This window comes from Coturnix japonica, chromosome Z (genome assembly GCF_054131305.1).
Source record: "Coturnix japonica strain WE chromosome Z, WE-NBRP24, whole genome shotgun sequence".
NCBI lineage: Eukaryota > Metazoa > Chordata > Aves > Galliformes > Phasianidae > Coturnix > Coturnix japonica.
The window spans coordinates 36,551,681-36,576,993 of record NC_140702.1 but is presented as its reverse complement, the minus strand read 5'-3'; the positions used below and the strand labels follow the sequence as shown (position 1 = coordinate 36,576,993).

The window sequence follows — 25,313 nt, the reverse complement described above, 5'->3', positions numbered from 1 at the left end:
TCGGGAGAATATTCAGTTTCTTTTTCAGTGTACACTGTGCATAAAAGCAAACAGAATTATAAGTTAAAAAGTAGACCCACTTCTTACTCCATCATCTACTGTCATTCAGGACATATCTCACTGATACTCAAAGGAATCAATATTCTAATCTTACAGTACAGATAATCTGCATCAACTTCATCAGACTTGTGCAATAATGCAGGCATTGTCAAGCTGGGTGTTTGGAGTGCTCTCTTTTAACACTGTACCTTCCAGAGTTTTATCTTACATAGGGGACTACATTCATACTTAACAATTAGCTGTGGAGCTTCTGAAGCCTCTATAAAGGTACATTGCTCTACAGAGGTCAGTAATCATGTTCCACCTTCTTTGTTCCTATGACTGTGCCTGTGCCCCTTTACAGATATTCCTATGTAAAGTCTTCATCATATACAAAGTTTTTGCATGTGTTTGTGAAAGAGATTGATCAAGATAATCATTATAATAGATCTTTCTAGAGAGGCTGCATACACTCAGTCCTCAAAAAGTGCAGCCAGTACATGGGAAATGAAGATTAATCATTCTCTATACCTTTCTGACATAATTAAAACTGTTACTGAAACAAAGTAGAACACCATTCAATATAATTCACAACAAAATATTTTCTCTTGTGCCTAGTTTCATTCTTTCATGCATTAGCATCATCTAAACTCATTCAACACAAGAATATATATATATACCTGTTATGTGCATCCACTGTTGATGATACTTAGTTCCAACAGACACAAAAAGCAGTGGTTTGTATTGTCTTTGAATCACTGGAAAGAAGATAGCCAACTATTATCAATGTTTATTTGGGCTGAATTAGAAATTTCCTTTTGTGTTATCTCTAATCAGTTAGGAATAAATATATGTTTTTGCTTTTAGTTCCAAGGCATTCACTTTGGCTAAGAGGTAAGTATTGAACTGCAAAACACTGTGTATACATGATATTTCAAATAAAATATCTAATCGGCACAGTCATTGAGTTAGCTTTTTTCATCCTAGACATGGGATAAAATATAATGGACACCAAGAATACTCTTCCCTAGAATCTAAGACTGGGTTAAAGAAGTAAAATACACCACATCCAATTTAAACTAAATTATAGGAAAAATGGGGTAGAAATAAAACAGGTGTTTATCACTTCCAAATGAGTCTACCAGAAAAATAAATAAATAAATAAAAATAGTTGTACTTTTAAAAATGTTTCTTCTTTTTAGCATTAATCTGCATGTTTGTCAGGATATTTATATTTTCCTACTCTAAGGCTCATGTTTCAATACTTATTTTTCATAGTGAACAGAAGCTGAAGTTCATTCTTATGCTTCAAGATCTTGAACAATGAGCAGAACACCAGAACTTACGGAATAATGAAACAGTGCTTTATTGTAGCCATCTGTCTCCTCACATCAGTTTCTGTAATGATTTTTACAGTCTGGTTTCAGAAGTTCATAAGACATTTTATTAGACAGTGTTAATAATAATACTTAATTAAATGACTTAAGGTTCATTTTGCAGTTAGTTTTCAGTTCGCTTAAAACAAGTGGAGGCATGCAAGTGTCAGAGAACAGGGCAGGAGAAAATGTGCTGAGAGTTATTTATTTTGCTCTGCTTGACTGGCTACCCAGAAAGAAGATAAGGCTCCAGCTTGGTTATACACAGCCTTTGCTTTTTCTCTTGACCTTCCCCCACTCCCAGTCTGACAGATAGAAAAGTTAAGGCCAATGCTAATTTAGATAACATCTAAAGCCTTGCCTGACATGGTAAATTCAAATTATGAAGCAATCCCTTCACATACAAAAACCTTGATAGTTAGATTAGTGGTGGATTGGCTCTGTGTGACAGCTTGTTTGCTGAAGGTGAGCTATGTGCATTTCCAACGCAGGCAAGCTATATCATCATTTAAAGAAAAATAAAGATGTCATTTCTCTTATTCGTCACACAGCTCATGTAAAATTCCTTCCCAGTTTTCTTCATTGTTGTCTTCTTAGGGAAATAGCAGCAACTGTGCACCTTTGAGTGAGACACGTAATTTTGTTATGGATGAACATAGAGTTGTGACAAAACAGTGGCACAGCTGTCATAACAGCTGTCACACATTAATCATGACAGTGACAGATAGCATAATTACTTTATCTGGAATGTCTAGCATGCACACTCAGTATGCACCACTGCGGTGTAATCATATCAAGCATGGTTTAATTAAAAGACATCAATACAGGTTAGTTAGACATGGTCTTGGAGACACTGATATAAAATGAAAATAAAAGTATTTATTGGTTCATTTTTAGGGACACTCAATGACCAGTTATTTAATAGGCAAAGAAATTTGAAACTCTTTTCCTAATCAGCCCCTTTGATGCTATTTCTGCATAGTAAATTGATCTACTGGCACAAATGTTTTTCGGACCTCAAGTGTCTTCTATGTATGATGTTCAATTGTTATGCTTTCTTCCAGGATAGCTTAAATGTTCACATCTGTCCCACATCCTTTGACTGCATAAAATGTAGCAAAATAATAGGCAAAATTGTGTGCTGCTGGGTAAAACTTTTCTTTCCCACAGACTGTCACATAGAGATAGAATTGTGAGATTTATGTCACAACGTGAGCTTTGGGTTCTACAGTTGCACCTGCCAAGGCTTAGGAATTATGTAGCAGGAGCTCGTTATAAAGATAACTACCACTGAAAAATAGAACTACTGCTCAGGCTCTAATTTCAAACAAACCAAAGCATTAATAAGCAAGTTTTTTTGTTTGGTTGTGGGATTTTTAGTTTTGTTTTGTTCTGTTTTGTTTTGTTTTGTGTGTGTGTGTGTATGTGTGTGTGTTGTTTTTGTTTGTTTGTGTGTGTGTGTTTTGATTTTTTTGTTGTTCTTTTTTAGGGGTGTGTGTATGTGAAGTACTAAATCCAGTTCAATATTTCTTTAGCATCCCATTCTGTATCCACATGTGTATGAAGGACTGCAGCTGTTTTGTTTTGACTTTCCTGAAGATAAAAACAGCCAGAAGATGCTGCTGCCAAAGCTCTTTTCACATGGCAAATGCCACTGGTAATTACCAGCTCATAGTATTTTTACTTTTACTTCAGACTTGTTAAGCTGTGTGAATTCACTTACTGAATTTCTAGGGGCAGTTCATGAATTGTACTGAAGCCTACTCAATGAAATATTAATGAATCAATTTCCATAGACATGGATTCATTATCTCACTGGATAGCATCAGAAAACATAGTTCTGCAGGCAGTATCCTTCCACCTGCCTAACAGAGAATTTCATTATATCATTCAATTTTTAAAGTCAGCACTGAGATTACTTGAATAATTTACCGCAGCAGCTTTTCAGTCACTTGCTCTGAGACAGAATAAAAGGGGAACATTGTAATATTATTTATCTGAACCTCACTAATCCATCAAAAGTGATTTTCTATTAATCCACAAAGAAAGACAGTCAGTAATATGTTATGGATCACAGAGAGAAAAGATTTATCAAATGCAATAAGTTCTTTGAAAATATGAAAGATTTTTATTTTTAGTTAAAAGATATGAAGGGAAAAACATCAAAATATGTTAGTGATAGTGTTTTAGGGTTCAGAAATTTACATTAAGGAATCCAGAACTTAATGGTTGGATTTCAGTATTTCTGCAGAGCAGCTATGTTGAAGTGTAGGCTTCAGATTATTTGCTTTGTCCATGTACATTTTAAATAAACAACATGTGGTCACCTGTGATGGCTAGCATAATTATTTAACCATTGTTCAATTGGTATATGTCCAGCAAATGCACTATTTGTTTCTTCTCTCACATGCTTCAGGTTTCTAACTGAAATCATTGCACTAACTTCCTCCAGTTCTCTACTACCCTGAATTCAGAGCACTGAAGAGGAAAAACAAACAGCTCATCTCCTTTGACATTCTGGATTTGGTGGAACAGTACATGAGATTCTGTCCAGCTCATCAAAACAGGCACTCAGGATATGTTTCTTTCATTCATGTCAGGTTCAGCTGAGTTAAGCAGCAGACTTAGCGTTCTAAATTGCCTACATAGACTTAATTTTTAGAGTATACTTTGGCATAACAAATAGCAAGCTAGAAAATAAATTCCAAAATCATTGCTTGTTTGCCAAAAATAAGAGTTAATGAGGGAATTCCTAATTCTTCTTTTCTTTGTGTTCATCAGATACCCCACAGAAGTAATCACTCTTCCTAGCAATGGGGACCAGCAGCCTTTCACTGAAAACTAGCAGCAGCTGATTGTATTTATCTCTTTGACTAAGAGGTTTATTATTTATCTTCCCTGTTGCAGTACCCATGTGGCAGCACTGATATTGAGCAGCTGGACAGATTGCACCCTGGAGCCACATCTGCAGTTATATAGATCAGCACCACTTTCATTGCTGCAGTGCTGGAGTTTATCTTCTGTCAGCTAGATTTACTACCTACTTCATGAATTGTTAAGGGCTTTTCCTTCCCCTCCTCCAACTTGATTTTTAAACCATGTTAGTGTAATCTGGTACTGATTGTTAACAGCTGATTAGGTACGCATTTGTTTACTTTTTTTTTTTTTTTTTGGTAAAGTAACACCCCCCTGCTCCCCCTGTTAATAGGAATTTGTTGGATTTACAAAGATGAATTTTGGATGGTGAGAAGAACAAACAGCAGTAAGGACTGAAAGCTGTAAACCAACAAGAAACATCCAATCACATAAGGGCATTATGGATTGTGTTTTTTTCAGTTGTTTCAAAGTATCAGAGCTGATAAGGCAATAATCACAGAAGGCCTTTTTCTTTGATAAAGTAAAATCCTAAATAATTTTCTTTCCATGAAGTGTAATAAGAAATACATTCTGGTCTTGACAACAACTATATTTTAATGAAAATGCTTTTTTCTACTTAACTATTTACAAAAAAAGTAGTTATCAAGTATTATCAAGAATCTGCCATGTTGTCATGTTAATGGGTAGAATCCAAGAACTCATTTTGGTTGTTAATACGAACTAGTAACGGCTAGATACAATGTTTTAATCTCCTCCAGTTATTAGAATAACTCCTAGAACTCCCAATAACTCCTAGAACTCCCCTGTCCTCAGTCTGCTCTGCCTTCTCTTAGGTTGTGCTTTAACTCTTCTCTCTCCTAACTCAACCTCAGCTTTCTCATAATCCAACATAACAAGCAGGTTTCAACCAAAAAATTCTGAATTCTTGACCTGGAGAGAAACCAGCAGAAAAATTAAAAAAAACACAGGAATTATCAAAGTATTCAAGGTCACTTCAACTTAGGAAGTACTTTTATATAAGTCTTCTATGCTCAGTTTTCAGCTCTGCAAACCAAAGATTCTTCACATAATTCCCATACTTTTGATGTAAAACTCCAAAACACCTGATGTTAAGCTGTGCATTACAGACAGATTGTGTGCCTAGTTCACACATCTTTGACTTCTCTAGCCTCCTTTACATGATAAATATTTTTGTGAATCTAATACTGCACTGTGAATTTAATAACTGCTTGTCAATAGCATGCTCTTTGCATTTCTGTGTGATTGAATCTCCACTACAACTGACATGTTAGCCTAAAAGAGAACTCAAACAAAACATGACTATCAGTATTTAGAATAAAAAACTGCTGTTGTGGAGTCAGAAACCAGAGGTATTTTAAAAACAAATTGAAAAAATCAGAGTGGAATTTGATCTGTTGTGAATGGATTTGAGTTTTTTACCCAGTTTTTTATCTATGTAGACTTCAGCTGAGAATAATAGTTTCAAAACACAGGTCAAAAGGAAGAAAAGCACAGTAAAGAAGTCAGACATTCTAGGTGCTTGAACAACCGTCTAGCTAACAGTGTGAAAAGTCTCTTCTTTCATTTTCTGTAATGTATAAACATTTTAATAGCTCTGTTTTGTTACATCTTTGAAAATGATGCTCTTATTCCGAGTGATATTTTAGAGCAGCTAAAGTGTTGGAATGTAGTTCTTCACATTTATAACCATGATTTTATTTGAATCTTTTTTATCAAAATCCACAGTTTTGTTGTTGAACCAAAATTTACAAGTCCTTTATGACAATGAAAGAGACATAAGCATCCCTATTTTAAATATTTTTGTCACGGTTTGAACTAAAAATCCACCTGTGTCCGTGACAGGGGGCCGTGGGCCCCAGAGGGGCCCTGGGCCGAAAGGAAAAAGTTAATTAGGAAAAGAAAACAGCGGCAACGATCTAAGGAGGCACACTTATTTACTAAATACTATATCGAAAATACCGGATAACACAATATAATACAATATAATTGAAAATTGAAAATTGGGCTAACGAATCAAGCAAAATAGGAGAGAGAATGAGTCCTGTAACCGAGAGGCCTACTGTGAATCTAGGCGAACGGCTGAAGGCTCCCACACACTCCCCTGAACGCCAGAACTCAAAAGACGTCAGTCTAGTCTGCGACAGAGTTAATATAGAGTCCAGGTCCCGTGACCTATCGTGTTGTTCCCTGGGAGATGTAGTCTTCTTCTGTAAGTTGCAGATTCAGTAAAATTATTCATGCTTTATATGATGTTATGATGTGGAATACTGATAGCAAAATTACAAAATTATTAAACCATGACATTCCACCCCTTATTCTACATCATTACATTATGTTTATACATACATACACACTCATATGTATAATTGTGAATAATCAGCAACCTTATTTTTCTCAACAATTTATATTTATTCCATACAAATCCCTAAGTTGAGAACAAAACTCTATAACCTAACCTACCATTTTATTAATTTTGAGAAAAAAATTGGCAAAACTGCCAGAAACAGGAAAACACGTCAGCGGTAGAGGGGAAAGGCAGCGCTAGTAGGGCGTCCCCCACATCAAGGTGCACTCATCCTTTCCCAGCCACCACAGCAGATTTCCTTTTGACTTATACTTCTTTCCATGTGTGCTCTACACATGCATGGCCAGTGCAGGATATAGAGTCCAGATGGAAAACTTGCTTACAGAATGCCTAATTAAGGTATATAGAGAAAAGTGTTTCCTTAACATTAATCCACTCTATCTTAAGTCCTATACCTAATTGAACTATTCTGTACCTAATTGAAATAGTTTCTGAGACTCTACCTATATATCTACAGGAAAAATCATTGGCTGCACTCCCCCAGCATCAAATTCCCTTGTGGTACACATTGGACATTTCCATTTTTGTCCATCACCCACCATGTGCACCCAGGTCCCTGGGCAAAGACAGTACCCCGGAGAGGTTTGCCCTTTCCAGACGCTGGAAGGACCCAAACTGTTTTCCCCAACACACTCTTTATGTGTACTACAGGAACCTTATCTCCCTCCACGGTACGTAGGGAGCTGGATTGGTTAGGACCATTACGATTACTAGATCCTCGAGTGTTGACCAACCAGGTGGCTTCTGCTAAATGGTTCTCCCAGTTTTTGTACGTTCCACCACCCATTGCTTTCAACATAGTTTTCAACAACCCATTGAATCGTTCAATCTTACCAGAAGCTGGTGCATGATAGGGAATATGGTAAATCCACTCAATGCCATGATTTTTGGCCCAAGTGGTTACAAGAGAATTTTTGAAATGAGTCCCATTATCTGATTCAATTCTTTCCGGAGTGCCATGCCGCCACAGGATTTGCTTTTCCAACCCTAATATGGTGTTTCGGGCGGTAGCATGGGGTACTGCGTATGTTTCGAGCCACCCAGTGGTTGCCTCCACCATGGTGAGTACATACCGCTTACCATTGCGAGATCGTGGCAAGGTGATATAATCAACCTGCCATGCTTCTCCATATTTATACTTTTGCCATCGCCCTTCCCTCCAAAAAGGTTTCATCCTCTTGGCTTGTTTAATTATGGCGCATGTTTCACAATCATGAATAACTTGAGCAATAGCGTCCATAGTTAAGTCCACCCCTCGGTCTCTGGCCCACTTGTATGTCGCATCCCTTCCTTGATGACCTGAAGTCTAGTGGGCCCACCGAGCTAGGAATAATTCACCCTTGTTCTGCCAGTCCAAGTCTATTTGAGCCACCTCAATTTTGGCAGCTCGATCAACCTGATGGTTATTTTTATGTTCTTCAGTAGCCTTACTTTTAGGCACATGAGTATCTACATGGCGCACCTTTACAACAATGTTCCTTATTCGGGCAGCAATGTCTTTCCACAGTTCAGCAGCCCAAACAGGTTTACCCTTTCGTTGCCAATTATCATCTTCCCACTGTTGCAACCACCCCCATAAGGCATTTGCCACCATCCATGAATCAGTATAAAGATGAAGCATTGGCCACCTCTCCCGTTCAGCTACATCTAAAGCCAGCTGAACAGCCTTTACCTCTGCAAATTGACTTGATTCTCCTTTACCTTCAGTGGCCTCTGCAGCTTGTCGTGTGGGGCTCCATACAGCAGCTTTCCATCTGCGATGCTTCCCTACAATACGACATGATCCATCTGTGAATAGGGCAAATTTCTTTTCGTTTTCTGGTAGCTCATTGTATGGTGGTGCCTCTTTAGCACGTGATACCTCTTCTGCTGGTGGTTTTTCAATTTTTTTACTCTCAGGCCAGTCCATGATCACTTCTAGAATTCCAGGACGGCTGAGTTTTCCCATTCGAGCTCGTTGAGTAATTAATGAAATCCACTTACTCCAAGTGGCATCAGTAGCATGATGGGTGGAGGGAACCTGTCCTTTAAACATCCAGTTTATTACTGGCAAGCGAGGTGCTAGAAGAAGCTGAACCTCTGTCCCAACTACTTCAGAAGCAGTCCGAACCCCCTCATACACGGCTAAGATCTCCTTCTCAGTCGGAGTGTAGCGCTCCTCAGACCCTTTATATGCTCGACTCCAGAATCCTAGGGGTCGGCCTCGGGTCTCTCCTGAGGCTCTTTGCCACAAACTCCAGGTGGGACCTTTCTCTCCAGCAGCAGTGTAGAGGATGTTCTTCACATCCTGTCCCGTCCGTACTGGCCCCAAGGCCACGGCACGGGCTATCTCTTGTTTTACCTGCTCAAAAGCCTGCTGCTGCTCAGGACCCCATGAGAAATTATTCTTCTTCCGTGTTATCTGATAGAGGGGGCTCACTATGTGGCTGTAGTTTGGGACATGCATTCTCCAAAAGCCCACTACTCCCAGAAAAGATTGGGTCTCTGTTTTGTTGGTGGGCGGAGACATAGCAGTGATTTTGTCAATCACATCCGCTGGGATGTGACGACGTCCATCTTGCCATTTTATACCTAAGAACTGGATTTCCTGGGCAGGCCCCTTCACCTTGCTGCTCTTAATGGCAAAACCAGCTTGCAAAAGAATTTGGATTATCTGTTTTCCTTTCTGGAAAACCTCTGCTGCTGTATGGCCCCACACTACAATGTCATCAATATACTGCAAGTGCTCAGGAGCATTACCCTGTTCCAAGACAGCTTGGATCAATCCATGGCAAATTGTTGGGCTGTGCTTCCACCCTTGAGGTAAACGGTTCCAGGTATACTGAATACCTCTCCAGGTAAAAGCAAACTGTGGCCTACATTTTGCAGCCAATGGGATGGAAAAGAAGGCATTAGCAATGTCAATGGTGGCATACCACCTAGCTTCTTTTGACTCCAGTTCATACTGGAGTTCTAGCATGTCTGGTACAGCAGCACTTAATGGAGGTGTGACTTCATTCAGGCCACGGTAATCTACCGTCAGCCTCCATTCCCCACTGGTTTTACGCACTGGCCATATGGGGCTGTTAAAAGGTGAGTGAGTTTTGCTAATCACTCCCTGATTTTCTAATTGGCGAATTAGCTTGTGAATGGGGAGCAATGAGTCCCTATTGGTGCGGTACTGCCGTCTGTGAACCACTTTGGTGGCAATTGGTACCTCTTGGTCTTTTACCTGGAGCAACCCCACAGCAGAAGGATCATCTGACAGACCAGGTAAAGCTGACAACTGCTTAACGCCGTTTGTGTTAACAGCAGCTATCCCAAAGGCCCATCGATACCCCTTGGGATCCTTAAAATGTCCCATCCTAAGGTAATCGATTCCCAGTATACATGGAGCCTCTGGACCAGTCACAATAGGGTGTTTTTGCCAGTTTTTACCAGTGAGGCTTATTTCGGCCTCCAACATAGTCAATTCTTGAGAACCCCCAGTCACTCCATGGATATATATTGGTTGTGTCCCTTGGTGACTTGAGGGCATTAGGGTGCATTGTGCACCAGTGTCCACCAAGGCTTTATATTTCTGTGGTTGAGATGTGCCAGGCCACTTAATCCACACAGTCCAGTATACTCTGTTGTCCCTTTCCCCTCCCTGGCTGGGGGCAGGGCCCCTCTATTGTTTACCTCGGTGGCTTGCAGCAACTGGAACTTTCCCCCTTTTGGAAGAGTTCACCTTGGTGGTTGTTTTGTACTGTAATTCTTTCACTCGTGCCTGAAGTGCAGAAGTGGATGAATTATACCACCTCTTTATATCCTCCCCATGATTACTCAAGAAATACAACAAAGCAAAACGTATGGTCTTATCGTTGTCATTTGCTTGAATATGAGGACCTCTCTTTTTTATGGTTGAGATTTTCGATGATACGGGTCGAGAGGAACTCATGTTGTTTAGCTTTTTCAATAGGAAATCATGGGAATCCTGGTCCCCATCATCTGGTACCACCATGGATCCATCTACATCAGGCATGTTAGTCAACATGTCAATAATTTCATTTTGTGTTCCCTCCATTCTGTTTAACCTTTCAGCTATTTTGACAATGGCTGAAGTATAACGATTAACTTCTGTAGTGCTTATAAATAATTCAAGCTCCTGAAGTTTAGCAATTAGTTCATTAACAAGGGGTTTCCTTTCCCCTTGGCCATATACTAATGCAAGTGCACTGGCATGCTTTTCTGGAGCAGCCCTTGTAAAGTCACACCACATTTGTCGTGGTACACGGACTATCTCAGGATCATGTAATTGGTTCGGGTCATTGCGGTTGAAGTGGGAGCTGTATAGCATTTCCACCAGAGCATTTTCTCTCAAAGTTTGGATGCCTTTCTCTATATCAGTCCATTTCCTTTTCTCAGGCTCCAAGTCCCGTTTAAAGGGGAATCTATCTCTTACCGCTATCAACATCCGCTTCCAGAGGGTGTAGGACTGATCTTGGCATGTGCCAATACCTCTGTCCACACGTGCATCTCTGGAAATGCTACCCAGTTGGCGAGCTTCATTGCCATCAAGCCACACACTGCTGGCACCATTGTCCCAGCATCGAAGTAACCAAGTGACCATATGTTCTTTTGGTTGACGTGTGTAATCCTTTCTTAGATCCCGAATTTCACTCAGTTTTAAAGATCTATCAATAATGGTCGTAATACTTTGCTCACCTTTTGCTCTATCAAGAGTCCCAGGTGTTGATGGTGGTAACTGTGTTGATGAGGCTGCCCCTGACTTGCGGAATCAAACTCTATAATCCAGAGATGGGTTATAAAGCAGGAATGTTTATTCCAGCGTCGCGCAGCGCCGGGTGCAAGGGGGATAGCTCCTCCAAACTTGCACACTGTAAAGAGAAAAGTGTGTTACAAATATAGGTTAAGCTAATACATAATCAATAGTCTCCTCCTCAGTTTGATTACATATTCATTACATTCCCTATGGCCCCGTTCCCCGCGACCCCATTCCCTCATTCCCCCTGACCCCATTCCCCGCGACCCTTGCCGATGTTTTGGGGTGAAATTCTTCTTCTGTTTTCTTCTTGGTGTTATCTGCTGTTATTGTTCTCCCATGTTGGCATCATCTTGCCCGGGGGGATCTAATCCTTGTCAGAGGTCTCCGGACAGTTTCTTCTTATCTTTATTGCCCTCTTCTCTGGCTTTATTTTGACTAAGTGTCTGTAATCCCCCTTTCCCTGCACTTTTAAATGTACAGTTACCCTTTGTCTTGGTTTCTGTGAAGTTCCCCTTTCCCTTTCTATAGCAAAGTGTTACCTTACCACCATTTTGAGGCTTTGCTCACTCTTCAATTCCCCCCTTTTCTTTAATCTAGCAGGCTTTTACCTGCTAGATTCTTAATGGGTCTCAAAATAGGCTCCGCTCTCTACCTTTTGTCTCAGCTCATGTCTCTTCCAAACCCCATATTCCCTTCTGGTATCCTGGCACAGACACAAAAAGCACCTTATAACAACACAAGTAAAACACACCAAGAGTAGCAAGGTGATGCAGACTAAGAAAAGCTGTTTTAGTCATCCTAAATTTGGCAACTAGTAAGTTTATCCCATGATCCAGAGAAAACTATTCCCCAATCGGTGTTATCCCTGCCTACTCCATGTTGCAATGCATCTTTGGATAAACAGGATACCTCCTTTTGGATTGTCCATCAGGCATCTGCAGCAGCATCCTCAATTGTTTCTAAGGTTACAGAAATTTTCATACAGCAATACCCCCCTTTTCTTGGGAGTTCTGTGAACTCAATTTGCCGTTGTTGCCCTGGAAGGCCCTCTCCTGTGAGGCCCACTTGTGCCCTGTTCCTGGTACTGGGACTGTATTTTGTAGTGTTGGTTTGCCCAATATATTCTCTTATCTTCCCTTATAACCAATTTCCATAAAATACTAAAGGGCATAATAATGTGTCCATTTGGGCATGCACACATCTGTCAGCTTGCTCTCTTCTTTTCTAAATTATTAATTGGACTCCTGTTCTCTTTAGAATATTTTACAGGTTTTGACTTGGCTTCAGAGATTTTAAGTTTACCGTCTGGAATTGAAGCCCTCTTCAACTGCCTGTTCTGCCACCTGATCTATCATCTTATTTTCTGTTTCCTGTACAATGTTACATTTCTGATGTCTTTTACAACATATAATAACCATTGGTAGATTTAAATCAGGCTGTTTTCCTTGTGTGTGAGCAATCCTTGCTCTTTTCAGATAGTACTATGAGCGTGTGGCACATATTTAGCATCTGTCCATATGATTAAAGCTCTTGTCAAGGCAGTTATTTCAGTCTTCTGAGGGGAAGTCCCCACAGCCGGTGGTTGTGCTTCGGTTACCTGGTCAGTAGCAGTTACTGCATGTCCTGCCTTACAGTCTCCTTGTCTCATAAAACTGCAGCTTCTGGTAAACCAGGTGTCTTCTGCATCTTCTAAGGGTTCGTCCTTCAGGTTCGACTGACTGGCTGGAATGTGCAGCTTCAGTTGATTTAAAGCAGTCATGTAATACTGGTTCTCCGGGAGTTCCGCTAAGGAAAGATACTGGGTTGACAATATTAGTCGCAATTATTTCTACATCACCCTGCTCTACCAGGATGGCCTGGTATTTCAGGAATCTTTGGGGTGAGAGCCAATGAACTAATGTCCCCCTTTTGCCTCCAATACAGTAAACACTGTATGAGATATTAAAACTGGTATCCTTTGGCCCAGTGTAGATTTATGGGCTTCTTGAATATTGAGCACTAGTGCAGCCACTGCCCTCAGGCACCCTGGCCATCCCTTCCTCACTTCAAGCTGTTTGAGGTTTACCATCAGTCTGTAGCTGTGTATCCATGGTCGGCATCCTCCTGTCATTCCTGGGAACGTATGGAGTTCCTTGGCAGTTTGCAGCTCAGGGGTTTAGCAGATGGCTTCTTTCTTGGCAGTCCTTAAGGTCCAAAGTCCAGCTGTAATTTCTGAGTTATTTGTGCTTTCTGTAAACCAAGAAACTCAGCAAACTCTCAGTCTATTGTACACAGTCCTTTTGTTGCTGTGGCATCCACATGCTCCAGTAAAGTTCCACCCTAGGATGGAGGATCCCAGGTCTCAGGCTCACAAGTTGACCGGTTCTCAAAAATCATTAAGCTGTTCTCACAACCCTGGGTAACACTGTCCAGGTTAACTGAGTCTCTTCTCCCTTTATTAGGGCTTTCCTATTCAAAGGCAAATAACCTTAGGCTTCCTTTAGCCAAACCAGGCAGAAGAGACATCCCTCAAATCCAGAAGGTAAACTCCACCTATTCATTCCTTAACTTGGTTGATAAAGTGCATGGATTTTCCATCACTGAGTGTATCCATTCAACAATTCTATTACTTGTCCTCATGTCTTCTACCAAACTACCGAAAATTTAGCAAATTGGCAAAACTGGAGTTTTGTACTTGGATTCCCATTCAATTAGTAATTCAAACTCAAAAAAAAATTATCTATTATTTCTTTTATCCTTCTACAGTCACATATCCTCAAAGGGCATCACTTTACCCTGAGTGGGTGAGCTCTTGCTTTTAACTTAATTTTTGGCCCTGATGCCCACACCCCTAAGTGTGTCTTATTTGAGATTGCTGTGGCTCCTGGGTGTATAACATTGTTTTTCCCAGTTTGTGTTAATAGTCAGACTTACAATTCTTAATCAGCCAATATTGTTTGACCCTTAGCTCCAGTTTTATTAAATTTCTTGCCAGGGTAACCTGACAGGTACAAGAATTCCTGTATTCCTACTTGTTTTCTTAGCTTATATTTAATTAATTCCAAAAGTAAGCCTTTTCTTGTTGGGCAGTAGCACCTACTAATGTTACAAAACCATCTATGGGTAGTAAGAAGCTCCCATATCCATCAGAAAATGAACTACTTTATCCTGCTTCTTTAGCTGCAGTTTCATCGGTGTATCTGCTAGGGTAAACTTCCCAAGTTCTCATTGTTCAGTTCTGCAATCAGAGACAATTCCTTCTCACTCAGCTTGGTCGGATTTCTCTACCAGTGTCCCACTGCAGTTTGTACACTGCTTTCATTCCAGCGGAGCAGAGCCCTCCCTGGGCTCTTCAAGCCTCCCTCCCCTTTCCTCGTGGGGGATCTCTGGGTCCTATGGCCCTACTCTAGCACCACAACAGTAACAGCTGTTGTTATTCTCAATTTCCTGAACATCTCTGATTCTCAATCAGGTGTTTGTTTTGTTTTCTGTTGTTGTTGTTGTTTGTTTGTTTTCTTCTTATTGTACTCCTCTCTTCAGACCTGACATCCCTGTTTTTATCTTTGCCTTCCTCAACCTGTGTCCTTCCCAAACTTTTTCGCTTTCCAAACTCTAATCATTACATTTCACCTCCTCTCCAGAGCCATCCAGTGCTGCCCAGATTTCAGATTTCCCACATCTCTGCACATGAAGGCTATTCTCACTTCCAATGCCCTGTCCTCTCCACCTCCCCCTTTGCAGTTTACAGCAGCAGTCTCTGACCCTGGCTCCCTCTCCCACTCTGAGAGTTCTGATTGCAGGGGAATGGTGCGGGGGGGGGTTGTTCTCATGCCAGCACAGATAAACTCACTTTCTCTTTAACCCTTTTTCCTCTGTACACTATTCCACTATTTGTACCCTCATTTACACTTCCACGTACCCTCAACAATACTTCCGTATGACATTAACAACTACACTTTCTTATACCAGCCAAACAGTTTGTCCCATTCCCTTCAAAACCCACAAATCAAACAACACAGTTCTTCAGTTTCCATAAACACTCTTACTACCTTATAACTTTCCCTTAGCAATCCATATCGTTCAGTTATACACCTCTCGCCACAGAGCCAGCACTGACTGACCCACCTCCCTTACACCTCTTCGCAGGCAGAACACAGTATCACATAAATGGCTTGATACTCATTCCACACAGACATCCCTCTATATGTTCATTGTCCCTGTCCTCTAGCTTATACATCAACCACCACTGATTATAATATTTAATCAGGATTTTTTTTTCGGCTCAGGGTTCCTCCTGGTTCCCCAGCGATATCTCGCCAATGTGCCAGTATACACCCCAGGGACCTCTTTGCTCTGTGATTTTCCCATCGTAACTTAATATAAACCACTGTATTCTTTTATAAGTAAAACCACTTCTGACACAACAGCATTGTTATAACTTATGACCACATACTTTACAACAATCGGTAATTAATAATACAAAATAAACACGTATTAAAACATAGATAAACAATTATTGGAGACAACTTTCGCTTCGTCCGTCCCCGGCCGTTTCCCTCGCGGGAGGACGGAACCGCGGGTCGGGACTCCTCACTCGCCCTGCAGCTGTGCTGTGTCTCACTCACACCACACTCACACGACAATTCAGAATTATAGAATTAAAAAAACAGAATTACAATATATCATTTGTTAAGCTTAACCAAAGATGTTAAGAACACCGGTGCTAGTTGTTGACTTAGGTCACCTATATAAACAGCGCTGTACGATACCAATTATCCCAGGATTACCCAAATCACCCTGTACCAGAGAGCAGACAAGCTCTGCCCAATTAGCAATCACCTGAATGTGAGCAATAGCTCTTTTACCATGCGTACGACTTACTGGCCCCTTTGTAGGCACTCCCTAGGGAGTCCTAACCCAGCCGGCAACCTAACCTAACCCGTGAGCTCACATCCCTGGGGGGGAGCACGCCGACTCCACTGTGCCCTGCGTAGGACGTCTCCTCACGACTTACGGGTCCCCCATTTCACATACCTGGTCCGCCGATAGATGGTTCTTGTCTGCTCCTGCAGTGATCAGATGAGGGAGGGGAGTCCTTCCGAGAAATCTCGGGGCGCGCCAAAGGCGTCCCCCTTCTCAGCTGGTCCTGCAGCCGAACAGAGAGGGTCCCATCTGGGGTGCCAAATTGACTTGCGGAATCAAACTCTATAATCCAGAGATGGGTTATAAAGCAGGTATGTTTATTCCAGCGTCGCGCAGCGCCGGGTGCAAGGGGGATAGCTCCTCCAAACTTGCACACCGTAAAGAGAAAAGTGTGTTACAAATATAGGTTAAGCTAATACATAATCAATAGTCTCCTCCTCAGTTTGATTACATATTCATTACATTCCCTATGGCCCCGTTCCCCGCGACCCCATTCCCTCATTCCCCCTGACCCCATTCCCCGCGACCCTTGCCGATGTTTTGGGGTGAAATTCTTCTTCTGTTTTCTTCTTGGTGTTATCTGCTGTTATTGTTCTCCCATGTTGGCATCATCTTGCCCGGGGGGATCTAATCCTTGTCAGAGGTCTCCGGACAGTTTCTTCTTATCTTTATTGCCCTCTTCTCTGGCTTTATTTTGACTAAGTGTCTGTAATCCCCCTTTCCCTGCACTTTTAAATGTACAGTTACCCTTTGTCTTGGTTTCTGTGAAGTTCCCCTTTCCCTTTCTATAGCAAAGTGTTACCTTACCACCATTTTGAGGCTTTGCTCACTCTTCACCCCATCTATAAGTTTGGACTCGAGAAATTCTCGTAAAGAAAATCTAACTTTTGGCTCCTCTTCATCTGACTCTGACTCTTGTATTATTTCCTCCAGGTAACCCTCCTTCTTTTTCCTCTCTCCTAACTTCCTCTGCTCCTCATACTTCTTCTGCTCCTCTATCATCTTCTTATACCCCTCTAACATCCTCTGCTCCTCCAACTTCTTCTGGTCTTCTGACTCCCCCTGCTCTCCTGAGTCCCCCTGCTCTCCTGAGTCCCCCTGCTCTCCTGAGTCCTGCTCTCCTAACTCCCTCCGCTCTTCTAACTCCTTCTGCATTTTCTCTAACTGAGTTGAAAATTGTTTTACTTTTCACCCTCTTACAGGGGCAACCAACATTGTATCTGGTGCCCCTGGTAGTTGGTCAAGGTGTGGTACATACGGTTCAGACTTGGGGATGTTCCCCTTGGACTGGAGGGTGCATAGCTTGGATCGGAGGAGATCGCGCTCGAACTCCAGGGTGTCGAACTCAGCCCTGAGGGCGTTGTACTTGGACTGAATTGTGTCGAATCCGGACTCGAGCGCGTCGTGTTTGAACTGGAGAGTGTTGCGCTCAGATTGGACGGCATCGTACATGGTCTGGAGGTTGTTACGATCGATCTTGATAGCATCGAACTGAACCTTGAGGTCGCTGTACATGGACCGGAGGACATCTCGCTCAGATCGGAGGGTGTTACACTCGGACTGGAGGATGTTGTGCTCAGACTGGAGGGCGTTGTAATCAGTCTGGAGGGTGTCACGCTCCGACGGGAGAATGTCGCGCTCAGACTGGGGGCAGCTATTCTCAGTCTGGAGGGCGTTGTGCTCGGACTGGAGAGTGCCGTGCTCGGACTGGAGAGCATTGTGCTCGGACCGGAGAGCGTCGTGCTCGGACTGGAGAGCGTTGTGCTCGGACCGGAGAGCGTTGTGCTTGGACTGGAGAGCGTTGTGCTTGGACTGGAGAGCGTTGTGCTTGGACCGGAGAGCGTTGTGCTCGGACTGGAGAGCGTTGTGCTCGGACTGGAGAGTGTCGTGCTCGGACCGGAGAGCGTTGTGCTCGGACTGGAGAGCGTCGTGCTCGGACCGGAGAGCGTTGTGCTCGGACTGGAGAGCGTTGTGCTCGGACTGGAGAGTGTCGTGCTTGGACCGGAGAGCGTTGTGCTCGGACTGGAGAGTGCCGTGCCCGGACTGGAGAGCGTTGTGCTCGGACTGAAGAGTACTGAGTTTGGATTGCAGGGATTCTTTCTCATACCAATATGTGTCTCGTTGATATAGGAGGTCTTCTCTCTCAGCTCTGAGACTCTCTTTCTCATACCAGAATGAGTCTCGTTGTTGTAGGAGGTTATTTCTCTCATCAAGGAGACTCTCATTCTCAGCCCTGAGACTCCCTCTCTCAGCATCAAAAACTTCCCTGTCAGAAATGGTATTAAATAAGGCCCGATAAGCATTAGCTAGGCCCCAAGTCATTTGTGCCTCCTGAGATCTGCCTGAGCCACAACATTCCTGTCTCAAATATGCGGTCAAACTCTTGGGATTCTTTAAGTGTTCAGGAGTAAAGCTCCATGACACTAAAGATGTCTGTCTTCTAAAAGTCTCTCCAAAGTCTCTCCACACTCCCTGCCACTCAGTATTCTCTAATTCTAGGGAAGACTTCCTCCTGAGGTTATAAATCCAGATACTGAGTGAGATCACTACAATAACCAACAGTAAATTCATGGAGATTAATAAGATTGACAGTGTGGTCCACTGGGACAACTGGTCAGTCGAAGACTGCTTAAAGGATGCAAAGAAAAAAGGAAGAGCACGCTCAAAAACCACCATTTCCGTACTATTAGTTGCATTAGTTGCATTAGTTGCATTAGTTGCTCCCTCTGGAGCTGCATGCAGATACCAAGTAAGCGTTGATAACCATGCTTTCAAATCATTATACATGTTTACAATTCCATAGGAAAAAGTGGCTAGCTTAAACATGCTCCAATATGTTTGGAGCATCACAAAAGAGGAACTAATGAAATGCAGTCCCTGGTAGAACAAACTTACTAGAGGGAACATTTTTTTTCTTTTTTTTTTTTTCTTTTTTCTTCAATAGAGAGAAAAAAACTAAAAGAAAACAAAGCTCAGCAGTGTTTATAAAATATACCGGAGTATTGGCAGTCCGCCTGGACTTTCAAGGTCAAGCTTGCAGGCGCAGAATCGCAAACCTAAGATAGCTCCTTAACAAAGAAAAACAACTTGTAGCTCTGTTAAAAGCTAAAAGAGCAACAGAAGAAAACACAGAAAAACAGCAACTCAATATGCCCGCATTCTCCACCAAAATCTGTCACGGTTTGAACTAAAAATCCACCTGTGTCCGTGACAGGGGGCCGTGGGCCCCGGAGGGGCCCTGGGCCGAAAGGAAAAAGTTAATTAGGAAAAGAAAACAGCGGCAACGATCTAAGGAGGCACACTTATTTACTAAATACTATATCGAAAATACCGGATAACACAATATAATACAATATAATTGAAAATTGAAAATTGGGCTAACGAATCAAGCAAAATAGGAGAGAGAATGAGTCCCGTAACCGAGAGGCCTACTGTGAATCTAGGCGAACGGCTGAAGGCTCCCACACACTCCCCTGAACGCCAGAACTCGAAAGACGTCAGTCTAGTCTGCGACAGAGTTAATATAGAGTCCAGGTCCCGTGACCTATCGTGTTGTTCCCTGGGAGATGTAGTCTTCTTCTGTAAGTTGCAGATTCAGTAAAATTATTCATGCTTTATATGATGTTATGATGTGGAATACTGATAGCAAAATTACAAAATTATTAAACCATGACAATTTTGTTTTCATATATGGAATAATATGTGTGCCCCGGTGGCGCAGTGGTTAAGGACGCCTCCTTGCAACACTGGGGCCCGGAGTTCGAATCCCCCCTGTGGCACAAGTGGTAGAAGTGCTGCTCTGCTACACAGAGGCTCGAATCCCGGGGGCTGGACTCGATGATCTCTAAGGTCCCTTCCAACCCGCACGAGACTATGATACTATGATGATACTATGATAATCTTAGTCTGCCAGTTGGCGTATCCTTCTCTCCATCTTTAATATTTTACATTTTTCTGGGGTTGAGATTGAGGATTGTGAAATCTGTATTACAGCAGTGCTGTGTCTTCATAATGTAGCATCCAGTTGTCGCTAGCCTTTTCCCTAAAAGAATAGTGTGAAACATCAAACTTATTTTTTTCTTCATCTCTGTGAATACAGTACAGGGGCTACTGCTAATGAAGTAGCTATCAGGTCACCTAGAAACATTTAAAAAAGTGTTGCCACTTTGTGTTAAGTATCCTATCAGTCATGAGTTACTGTAGTGTTCTTTATTGTTAAATTACTATTTTAGTTTTCATAAGACATTAATAAACACTTCAAATGTATACTCTGACAGATATTTATGTGAAAATAAAAATATAAGCATGAATTATTCCCTCTCCTTCTTTGAAAAATGCTACTTTTAACTTTATGAATTCATGCTTTCTTTACACTTCAAACTATGCAGAAAGACTGAGCAACTACAAGCTCTCTAGTCTCTTTAACAACCTCCAGTTAGTTGCTTCATCCCTTACAGTTGGCAGATTGTGACCATATAGAACTGCAGACATGATTTCCTGTTCAGCTATCATATTGTCATGCATTTTGTAGGGTAATATGATGGATCTACACCATGTGCAGCCCTCCATGTTCTCCACTGAGACTTACACCTGGATTGGCTTGTAGGAGCTACAGCAAAAACACCTACAGCTCTTCAGGACAACACTACTCTGTTTGTTTTTCAACCATAGTTTTTTCTCTTCTGAGAAGCACACATATTTCTTTAAGAAGATATTCTCCAGCATCTTCTCTTCTTCATGTTGACTACATTTCCACTCTGTTTACGTAGCAGTGGTCATTCATTGTACACAGATATTCAATTGCCTCTAAATATGGTTAAGCAGATAAATATAATGACACTCATTTTTGTTGAGTATACATTTCAAATTGTTCCAGGACCTACTGAGGAACTGGGGCTGTTTAGTCTGGGGAAAAGAAGGAGGAGGGGAGACAATTGTTCTCTTCCAGTATCTAAAAGGTGCTTACACTGAGAGTGGGGTTGGTCTCTTCTCACTGGTGACAGGACAAGAGGAAATGGCCTTAAGTTGTGCCAGGATAAGTTTAGACTGGATATCAGGAAAAACTTACTTCTGTACAGAAAGGGTTGTTAAGCACTGGAATAGTCTCCCCAGGGAGGTGGCTGAGTCATCATCCCTGAATATGTTTAAAAACCATTTGTATGTGCTCCTCAGGGACATGATTTAGTGGAGGGTTGTTTGTTAGGGTAGTATGGTTAGGTTGTGGCTGGACTTGATGATCTTTAAGGTCTTTTCCAACCTGAGCAATTCAACGATTCTATGATTGTACATGTACAGTGTACAAATCCCATCTGCAGCGAAGCACAATCCAATTAACTTACAGAATCATAGAATGGCTTGAGTTAGAAGGGACATCAAAAACCATCTGAGTTCTACTCCACAGTGACAGGCAGAGATATCAGCTGCTAGATCAAGTACTAGATCAGACTGCACAGGACCCTATCCAACCTGGCCTTAGACATCTCTGGGAATGGGGCATTCATAGTCTCTGTGCAATCTGTTAGAATGGTTACTGTATGAAAGTGTGGATAGAAAGAGAGTACTGATAATTATGCTATGTTGCAGTAGTAAAAGTGCTCTGAAGACAGTGAGTGTGTGCAAAGTATCTCCAAATTTTACGTAGCTTGTTACTGCAAAATAAAATGCCTGGGTAAAAGAGTGGTGATTCTAATTTGTTCCCAGTAGGTATCTGGATAATAACTTGGAAGGAAGGAAGGAAGGAAGGAAGGAAGGAAGGAAGGAAGGAAGGAAGGAAGGAAGGAAGGAAGGAAGGAAGGAAGGAAGGAAGGAAGGAAGGAAGGAAGGAAGGAAGGAAGGAAGGAAGGAAGGAAGGAAGGAAGGAAGGAAGGAAGGAAGGAAGGAAGGAAGGAAGGAAGGAAGGAAGGAGGAAGGAAGGAAGGAAGGAAGGAAGGAAGGAAGGAAGGAAGGAAGGAAGGAAGGAAGGAAGGAAGGAAGGAAGGAAGGAAGGAAGGAAGGAAGGAAGGAAGGAAGGAAGGAAGGAAGGAAGGAAGGAAGGAAGGAAGGAAGGAAGGAAGGAAGGAAGGAAGGAAGGAAGGAAGGAAGGAAGGAAGGAAGGAAGGAAGGAAGGAAGGAAGGAAGGAAGGAAGGAAGGAAGGAAGGAAGGAAGGAAGGAAGGAAGGAAGGAAGGAAGGAAGGAAGGAAGGAAGGAAGGAAGGAAGGAAGGAAGGAAGGAAGGAAGGAAGGAAGGAAGGAAGGAAGGAAGGAAGGAAGGAAGGAAGGAAGGAAGGAAGGAAGGAAGGAAGGAAGGAAGGAAGGAAGGAAGGAAGGAAGGAAGGAAGGAAGGAAGGAAGGAAGGAAGGAAGGAAGGAAGGAAGGAAGGAAGGAAGGAAGGAAGGAAGGAAGGAAGGAAGGAAGGAAGGAAGGAAGGAAGGAAGGAAGGAAGGAAGGAAGGAAGGAAGGAAGGAAGGAAGGAAGGAAGGAAGGAAGCAGGAAACAGGTGCTCTGCTGGAATTTGAAATAAAGGGGGGCTAAAAGGGGGATAGTTAAAGATAGTTTATAGAAACAAGTAAAGGAAACTTAAAGGTAGTTTATAGAAATAAGTAAAGGAAACTTAAAGGTAACAAGTAAAAGAAACAAGGGGCCTGAGAGAGCAGGGAGGATGCAGATAAGGAGTGAGACCTCACGGACAACCAGAAGAGGAGTTGCATTCCTCTGTAGGGGTCCTGATAGATGAGAAACTTAACATGAGCCAGCAGTGCGCTCTGGCAGCCCGGAAAGCAAATGGGATCCTGGGCTCCATCAGGAGAGGGGTGGTCAGCAGGGATAGGGAGGTGATCGTCCCTCTCTACTCTGCTCTTGTGAGGCCCCATCTGGAGTACTGTGTCTAGGTGTGGAGCCTTCAGTACAAGAAAGACATAGAGATTTTGGAAAGGGTCCAGAGGAGAGCCATGAAGATGATCAGGGGGCTGGAGCACCTCCCCTATGAGGACAGGCTGAGGGAGTTGGGCTTGTTCAGCCTGGAGAAGAGAAGGTTGCGGGGTGACCTCATTGCAGCCTTTCAATACCTGAAGGGAACTTACACCCAGGAGGGGAGTAAACTCTTCGAAAGGGCTGATAATAGCAGGACTAGGGGAAATGGTTTTAAGTTGAAGGAGGGAAGATTTAGGTTGGATGTTAGGGGAAAGTTCTTTACTAGAAGGTTGGTTAGGTCCTGGAACAGGCTGCCCAGTGAGGTTGTGAATGCCCCGTCCTTGGAGGTGTTCAAGACCAGGCTGGATGGGGCCCTGGGCAACCTGATCTAGTAAAGGTGTATGTTTGGTGGCCCTGCTAGGCAGGGGGGTTGGAACTACATGATCCTTGAGGTCCCTTCCAACCCGGGTAATTCTGTGATTCTGTGATTCCCCCTGATAAGAACAAGAGGGGGTCTGCATGCTAAAGACAAGAGGGGGTCTGTATGCTAAAGAGCTATTGAATATGTATCAGAATTCCTAGAACTACTGACTATGTATTAGAAGTCTAAGAAATCACTGACTATGTATCAGAATTCCGAGAAATCACTGACTATGCATTAAATGTACCTATATCTGTGTCACGATTTACAAGTCGGTGTGCAAGTTTGGAGGAGCTATCCCCCTGGCACCCAGCGCTGCGCAATGCTGGAATAAACATACCTGCTTTATAACCCATCTCTGGATTATAGAGTTTGATTCCGCAAGTCATGGCTTTCCTTTTTCTTTTTTCTTTCCTTATAATTTATTTTCTTGGACATAAGGTAATATGAACACATCATGATTCTAAGCTTAAGCAGGTGTTTCTTCATGATTATCTGAATCCCTTAGTACTGAGATTTGCTAGTTCAAGAATTTCTGCTCTGGTGTCTTTTTGGTGCCACAATCATGTTGAGAGGCATAATCAAAAGCAGCAACAAGTACTCAGAGCATGAAGTAGCTTTCAAGGTTTACAGGCCTTATGCTTTCAGTGAATTCAGGTGTTTTAAAAATTTAATCTACGATTTTCTTTTAAGTCCATCCAACTTGATGCACAGTCACTAATTCAACATGAATAATAAGCAAAGAATATGATACAATTAATAATCCTTATTTTTATTATAGAGGAAGAAAATCAATCTAGAAATAAGGCTTAGAGGTTGGGCGGTTCTAATACAACTATCTCCTATGCATTTCCTTACCTTACAAAATAAATCACAACCCTAATCTCATCATCATATTAACTATCCATGTGTCATGATTACATCCTGAATATTTTCTTTGTTCTGTAATGAGTGACATAAGCATACTTAACATCTGAGCATAACAAGCAACCATTTTTGGCTGCATGCCTAAAGAGATAGACTGTTGACATTATAACAGATGATCTTTCTCAATTCACTACTGAACTGTTATTGTAAAGCATATTTAGTAATAATAATGTAATAATAATCTGATGATTCATCAACAACAGCATCCTTAGTGTAACAGCCATTTTCCAGTACAATACTACATCCCTCATGGGAAGGACAAAAAACTCCACCAAAATAGGATAGGGACTTTTCATCAGTATCACAGAATCACAACTCACTGAGAATACTCTCACATTCAGTGAGAATGCTCTCATTATGAATCTGGTAACAGATGCTGGAAAATAGTTTTTAAGTATATATGAAAAATAGCTTTTAAAGCAACAAGATGGATCACCTTCTTTAAAACTTGAGCCCTAGGTGTGTGAAAAGTATCTAAAACTAGTGCTAACAGTAGTATAACTAGACAGTATAACACTTAGAAGAACTTCAGATTACATAGAGAAATGCCTTACAGTGACTGCATGCCTTTTATCATGAGTCTAGTATATTCTATGTAATAATAAAAATTTTGCAAGCCTTCACTAAGTACATAAAATAGTGAAAGAAACACATGCATCAAAACCAGGATATTTATCACAAAGAACTTTAAATGGATGAATAAAATCTTTGCACAGGGCAGCGCTTAATATCTATTAGTGATTATGCATA

The 25,313-nt window shown here is 41.9% G+C and overlaps 1 protein-coding gene across 1 annotated transcript; it reads right to left on the bottom strand.

Moving 5' to 3' along the window:
• Positions 1 to 11,458: 11,458 nt before the first annotated feature.
• Positions 11,459 to 21,069, bottom strand: LOC146753923 (uncharacterized). Its single transcript, XM_085529652.1, has 2 exons — positions 17,586 to 21,069; positions 11,459 to 11,537 (listed from the first exon to the last, which is right to left on the bottom strand). The coding sequence occupies exons 1-2, from the start codon at positions 19,232 to 19,234 to the stop codon at positions 11,480 to 11,482; spliced, it is 1,707 nt and encodes a 568-aa protein (XP_085385778.1). The 5' UTR covers positions 19,235 to 21,069; the 3' UTR covers positions 11,459 to 11,479.
• Positions 21,070 to 25,313: the final 4,244 nt, after the last annotated feature.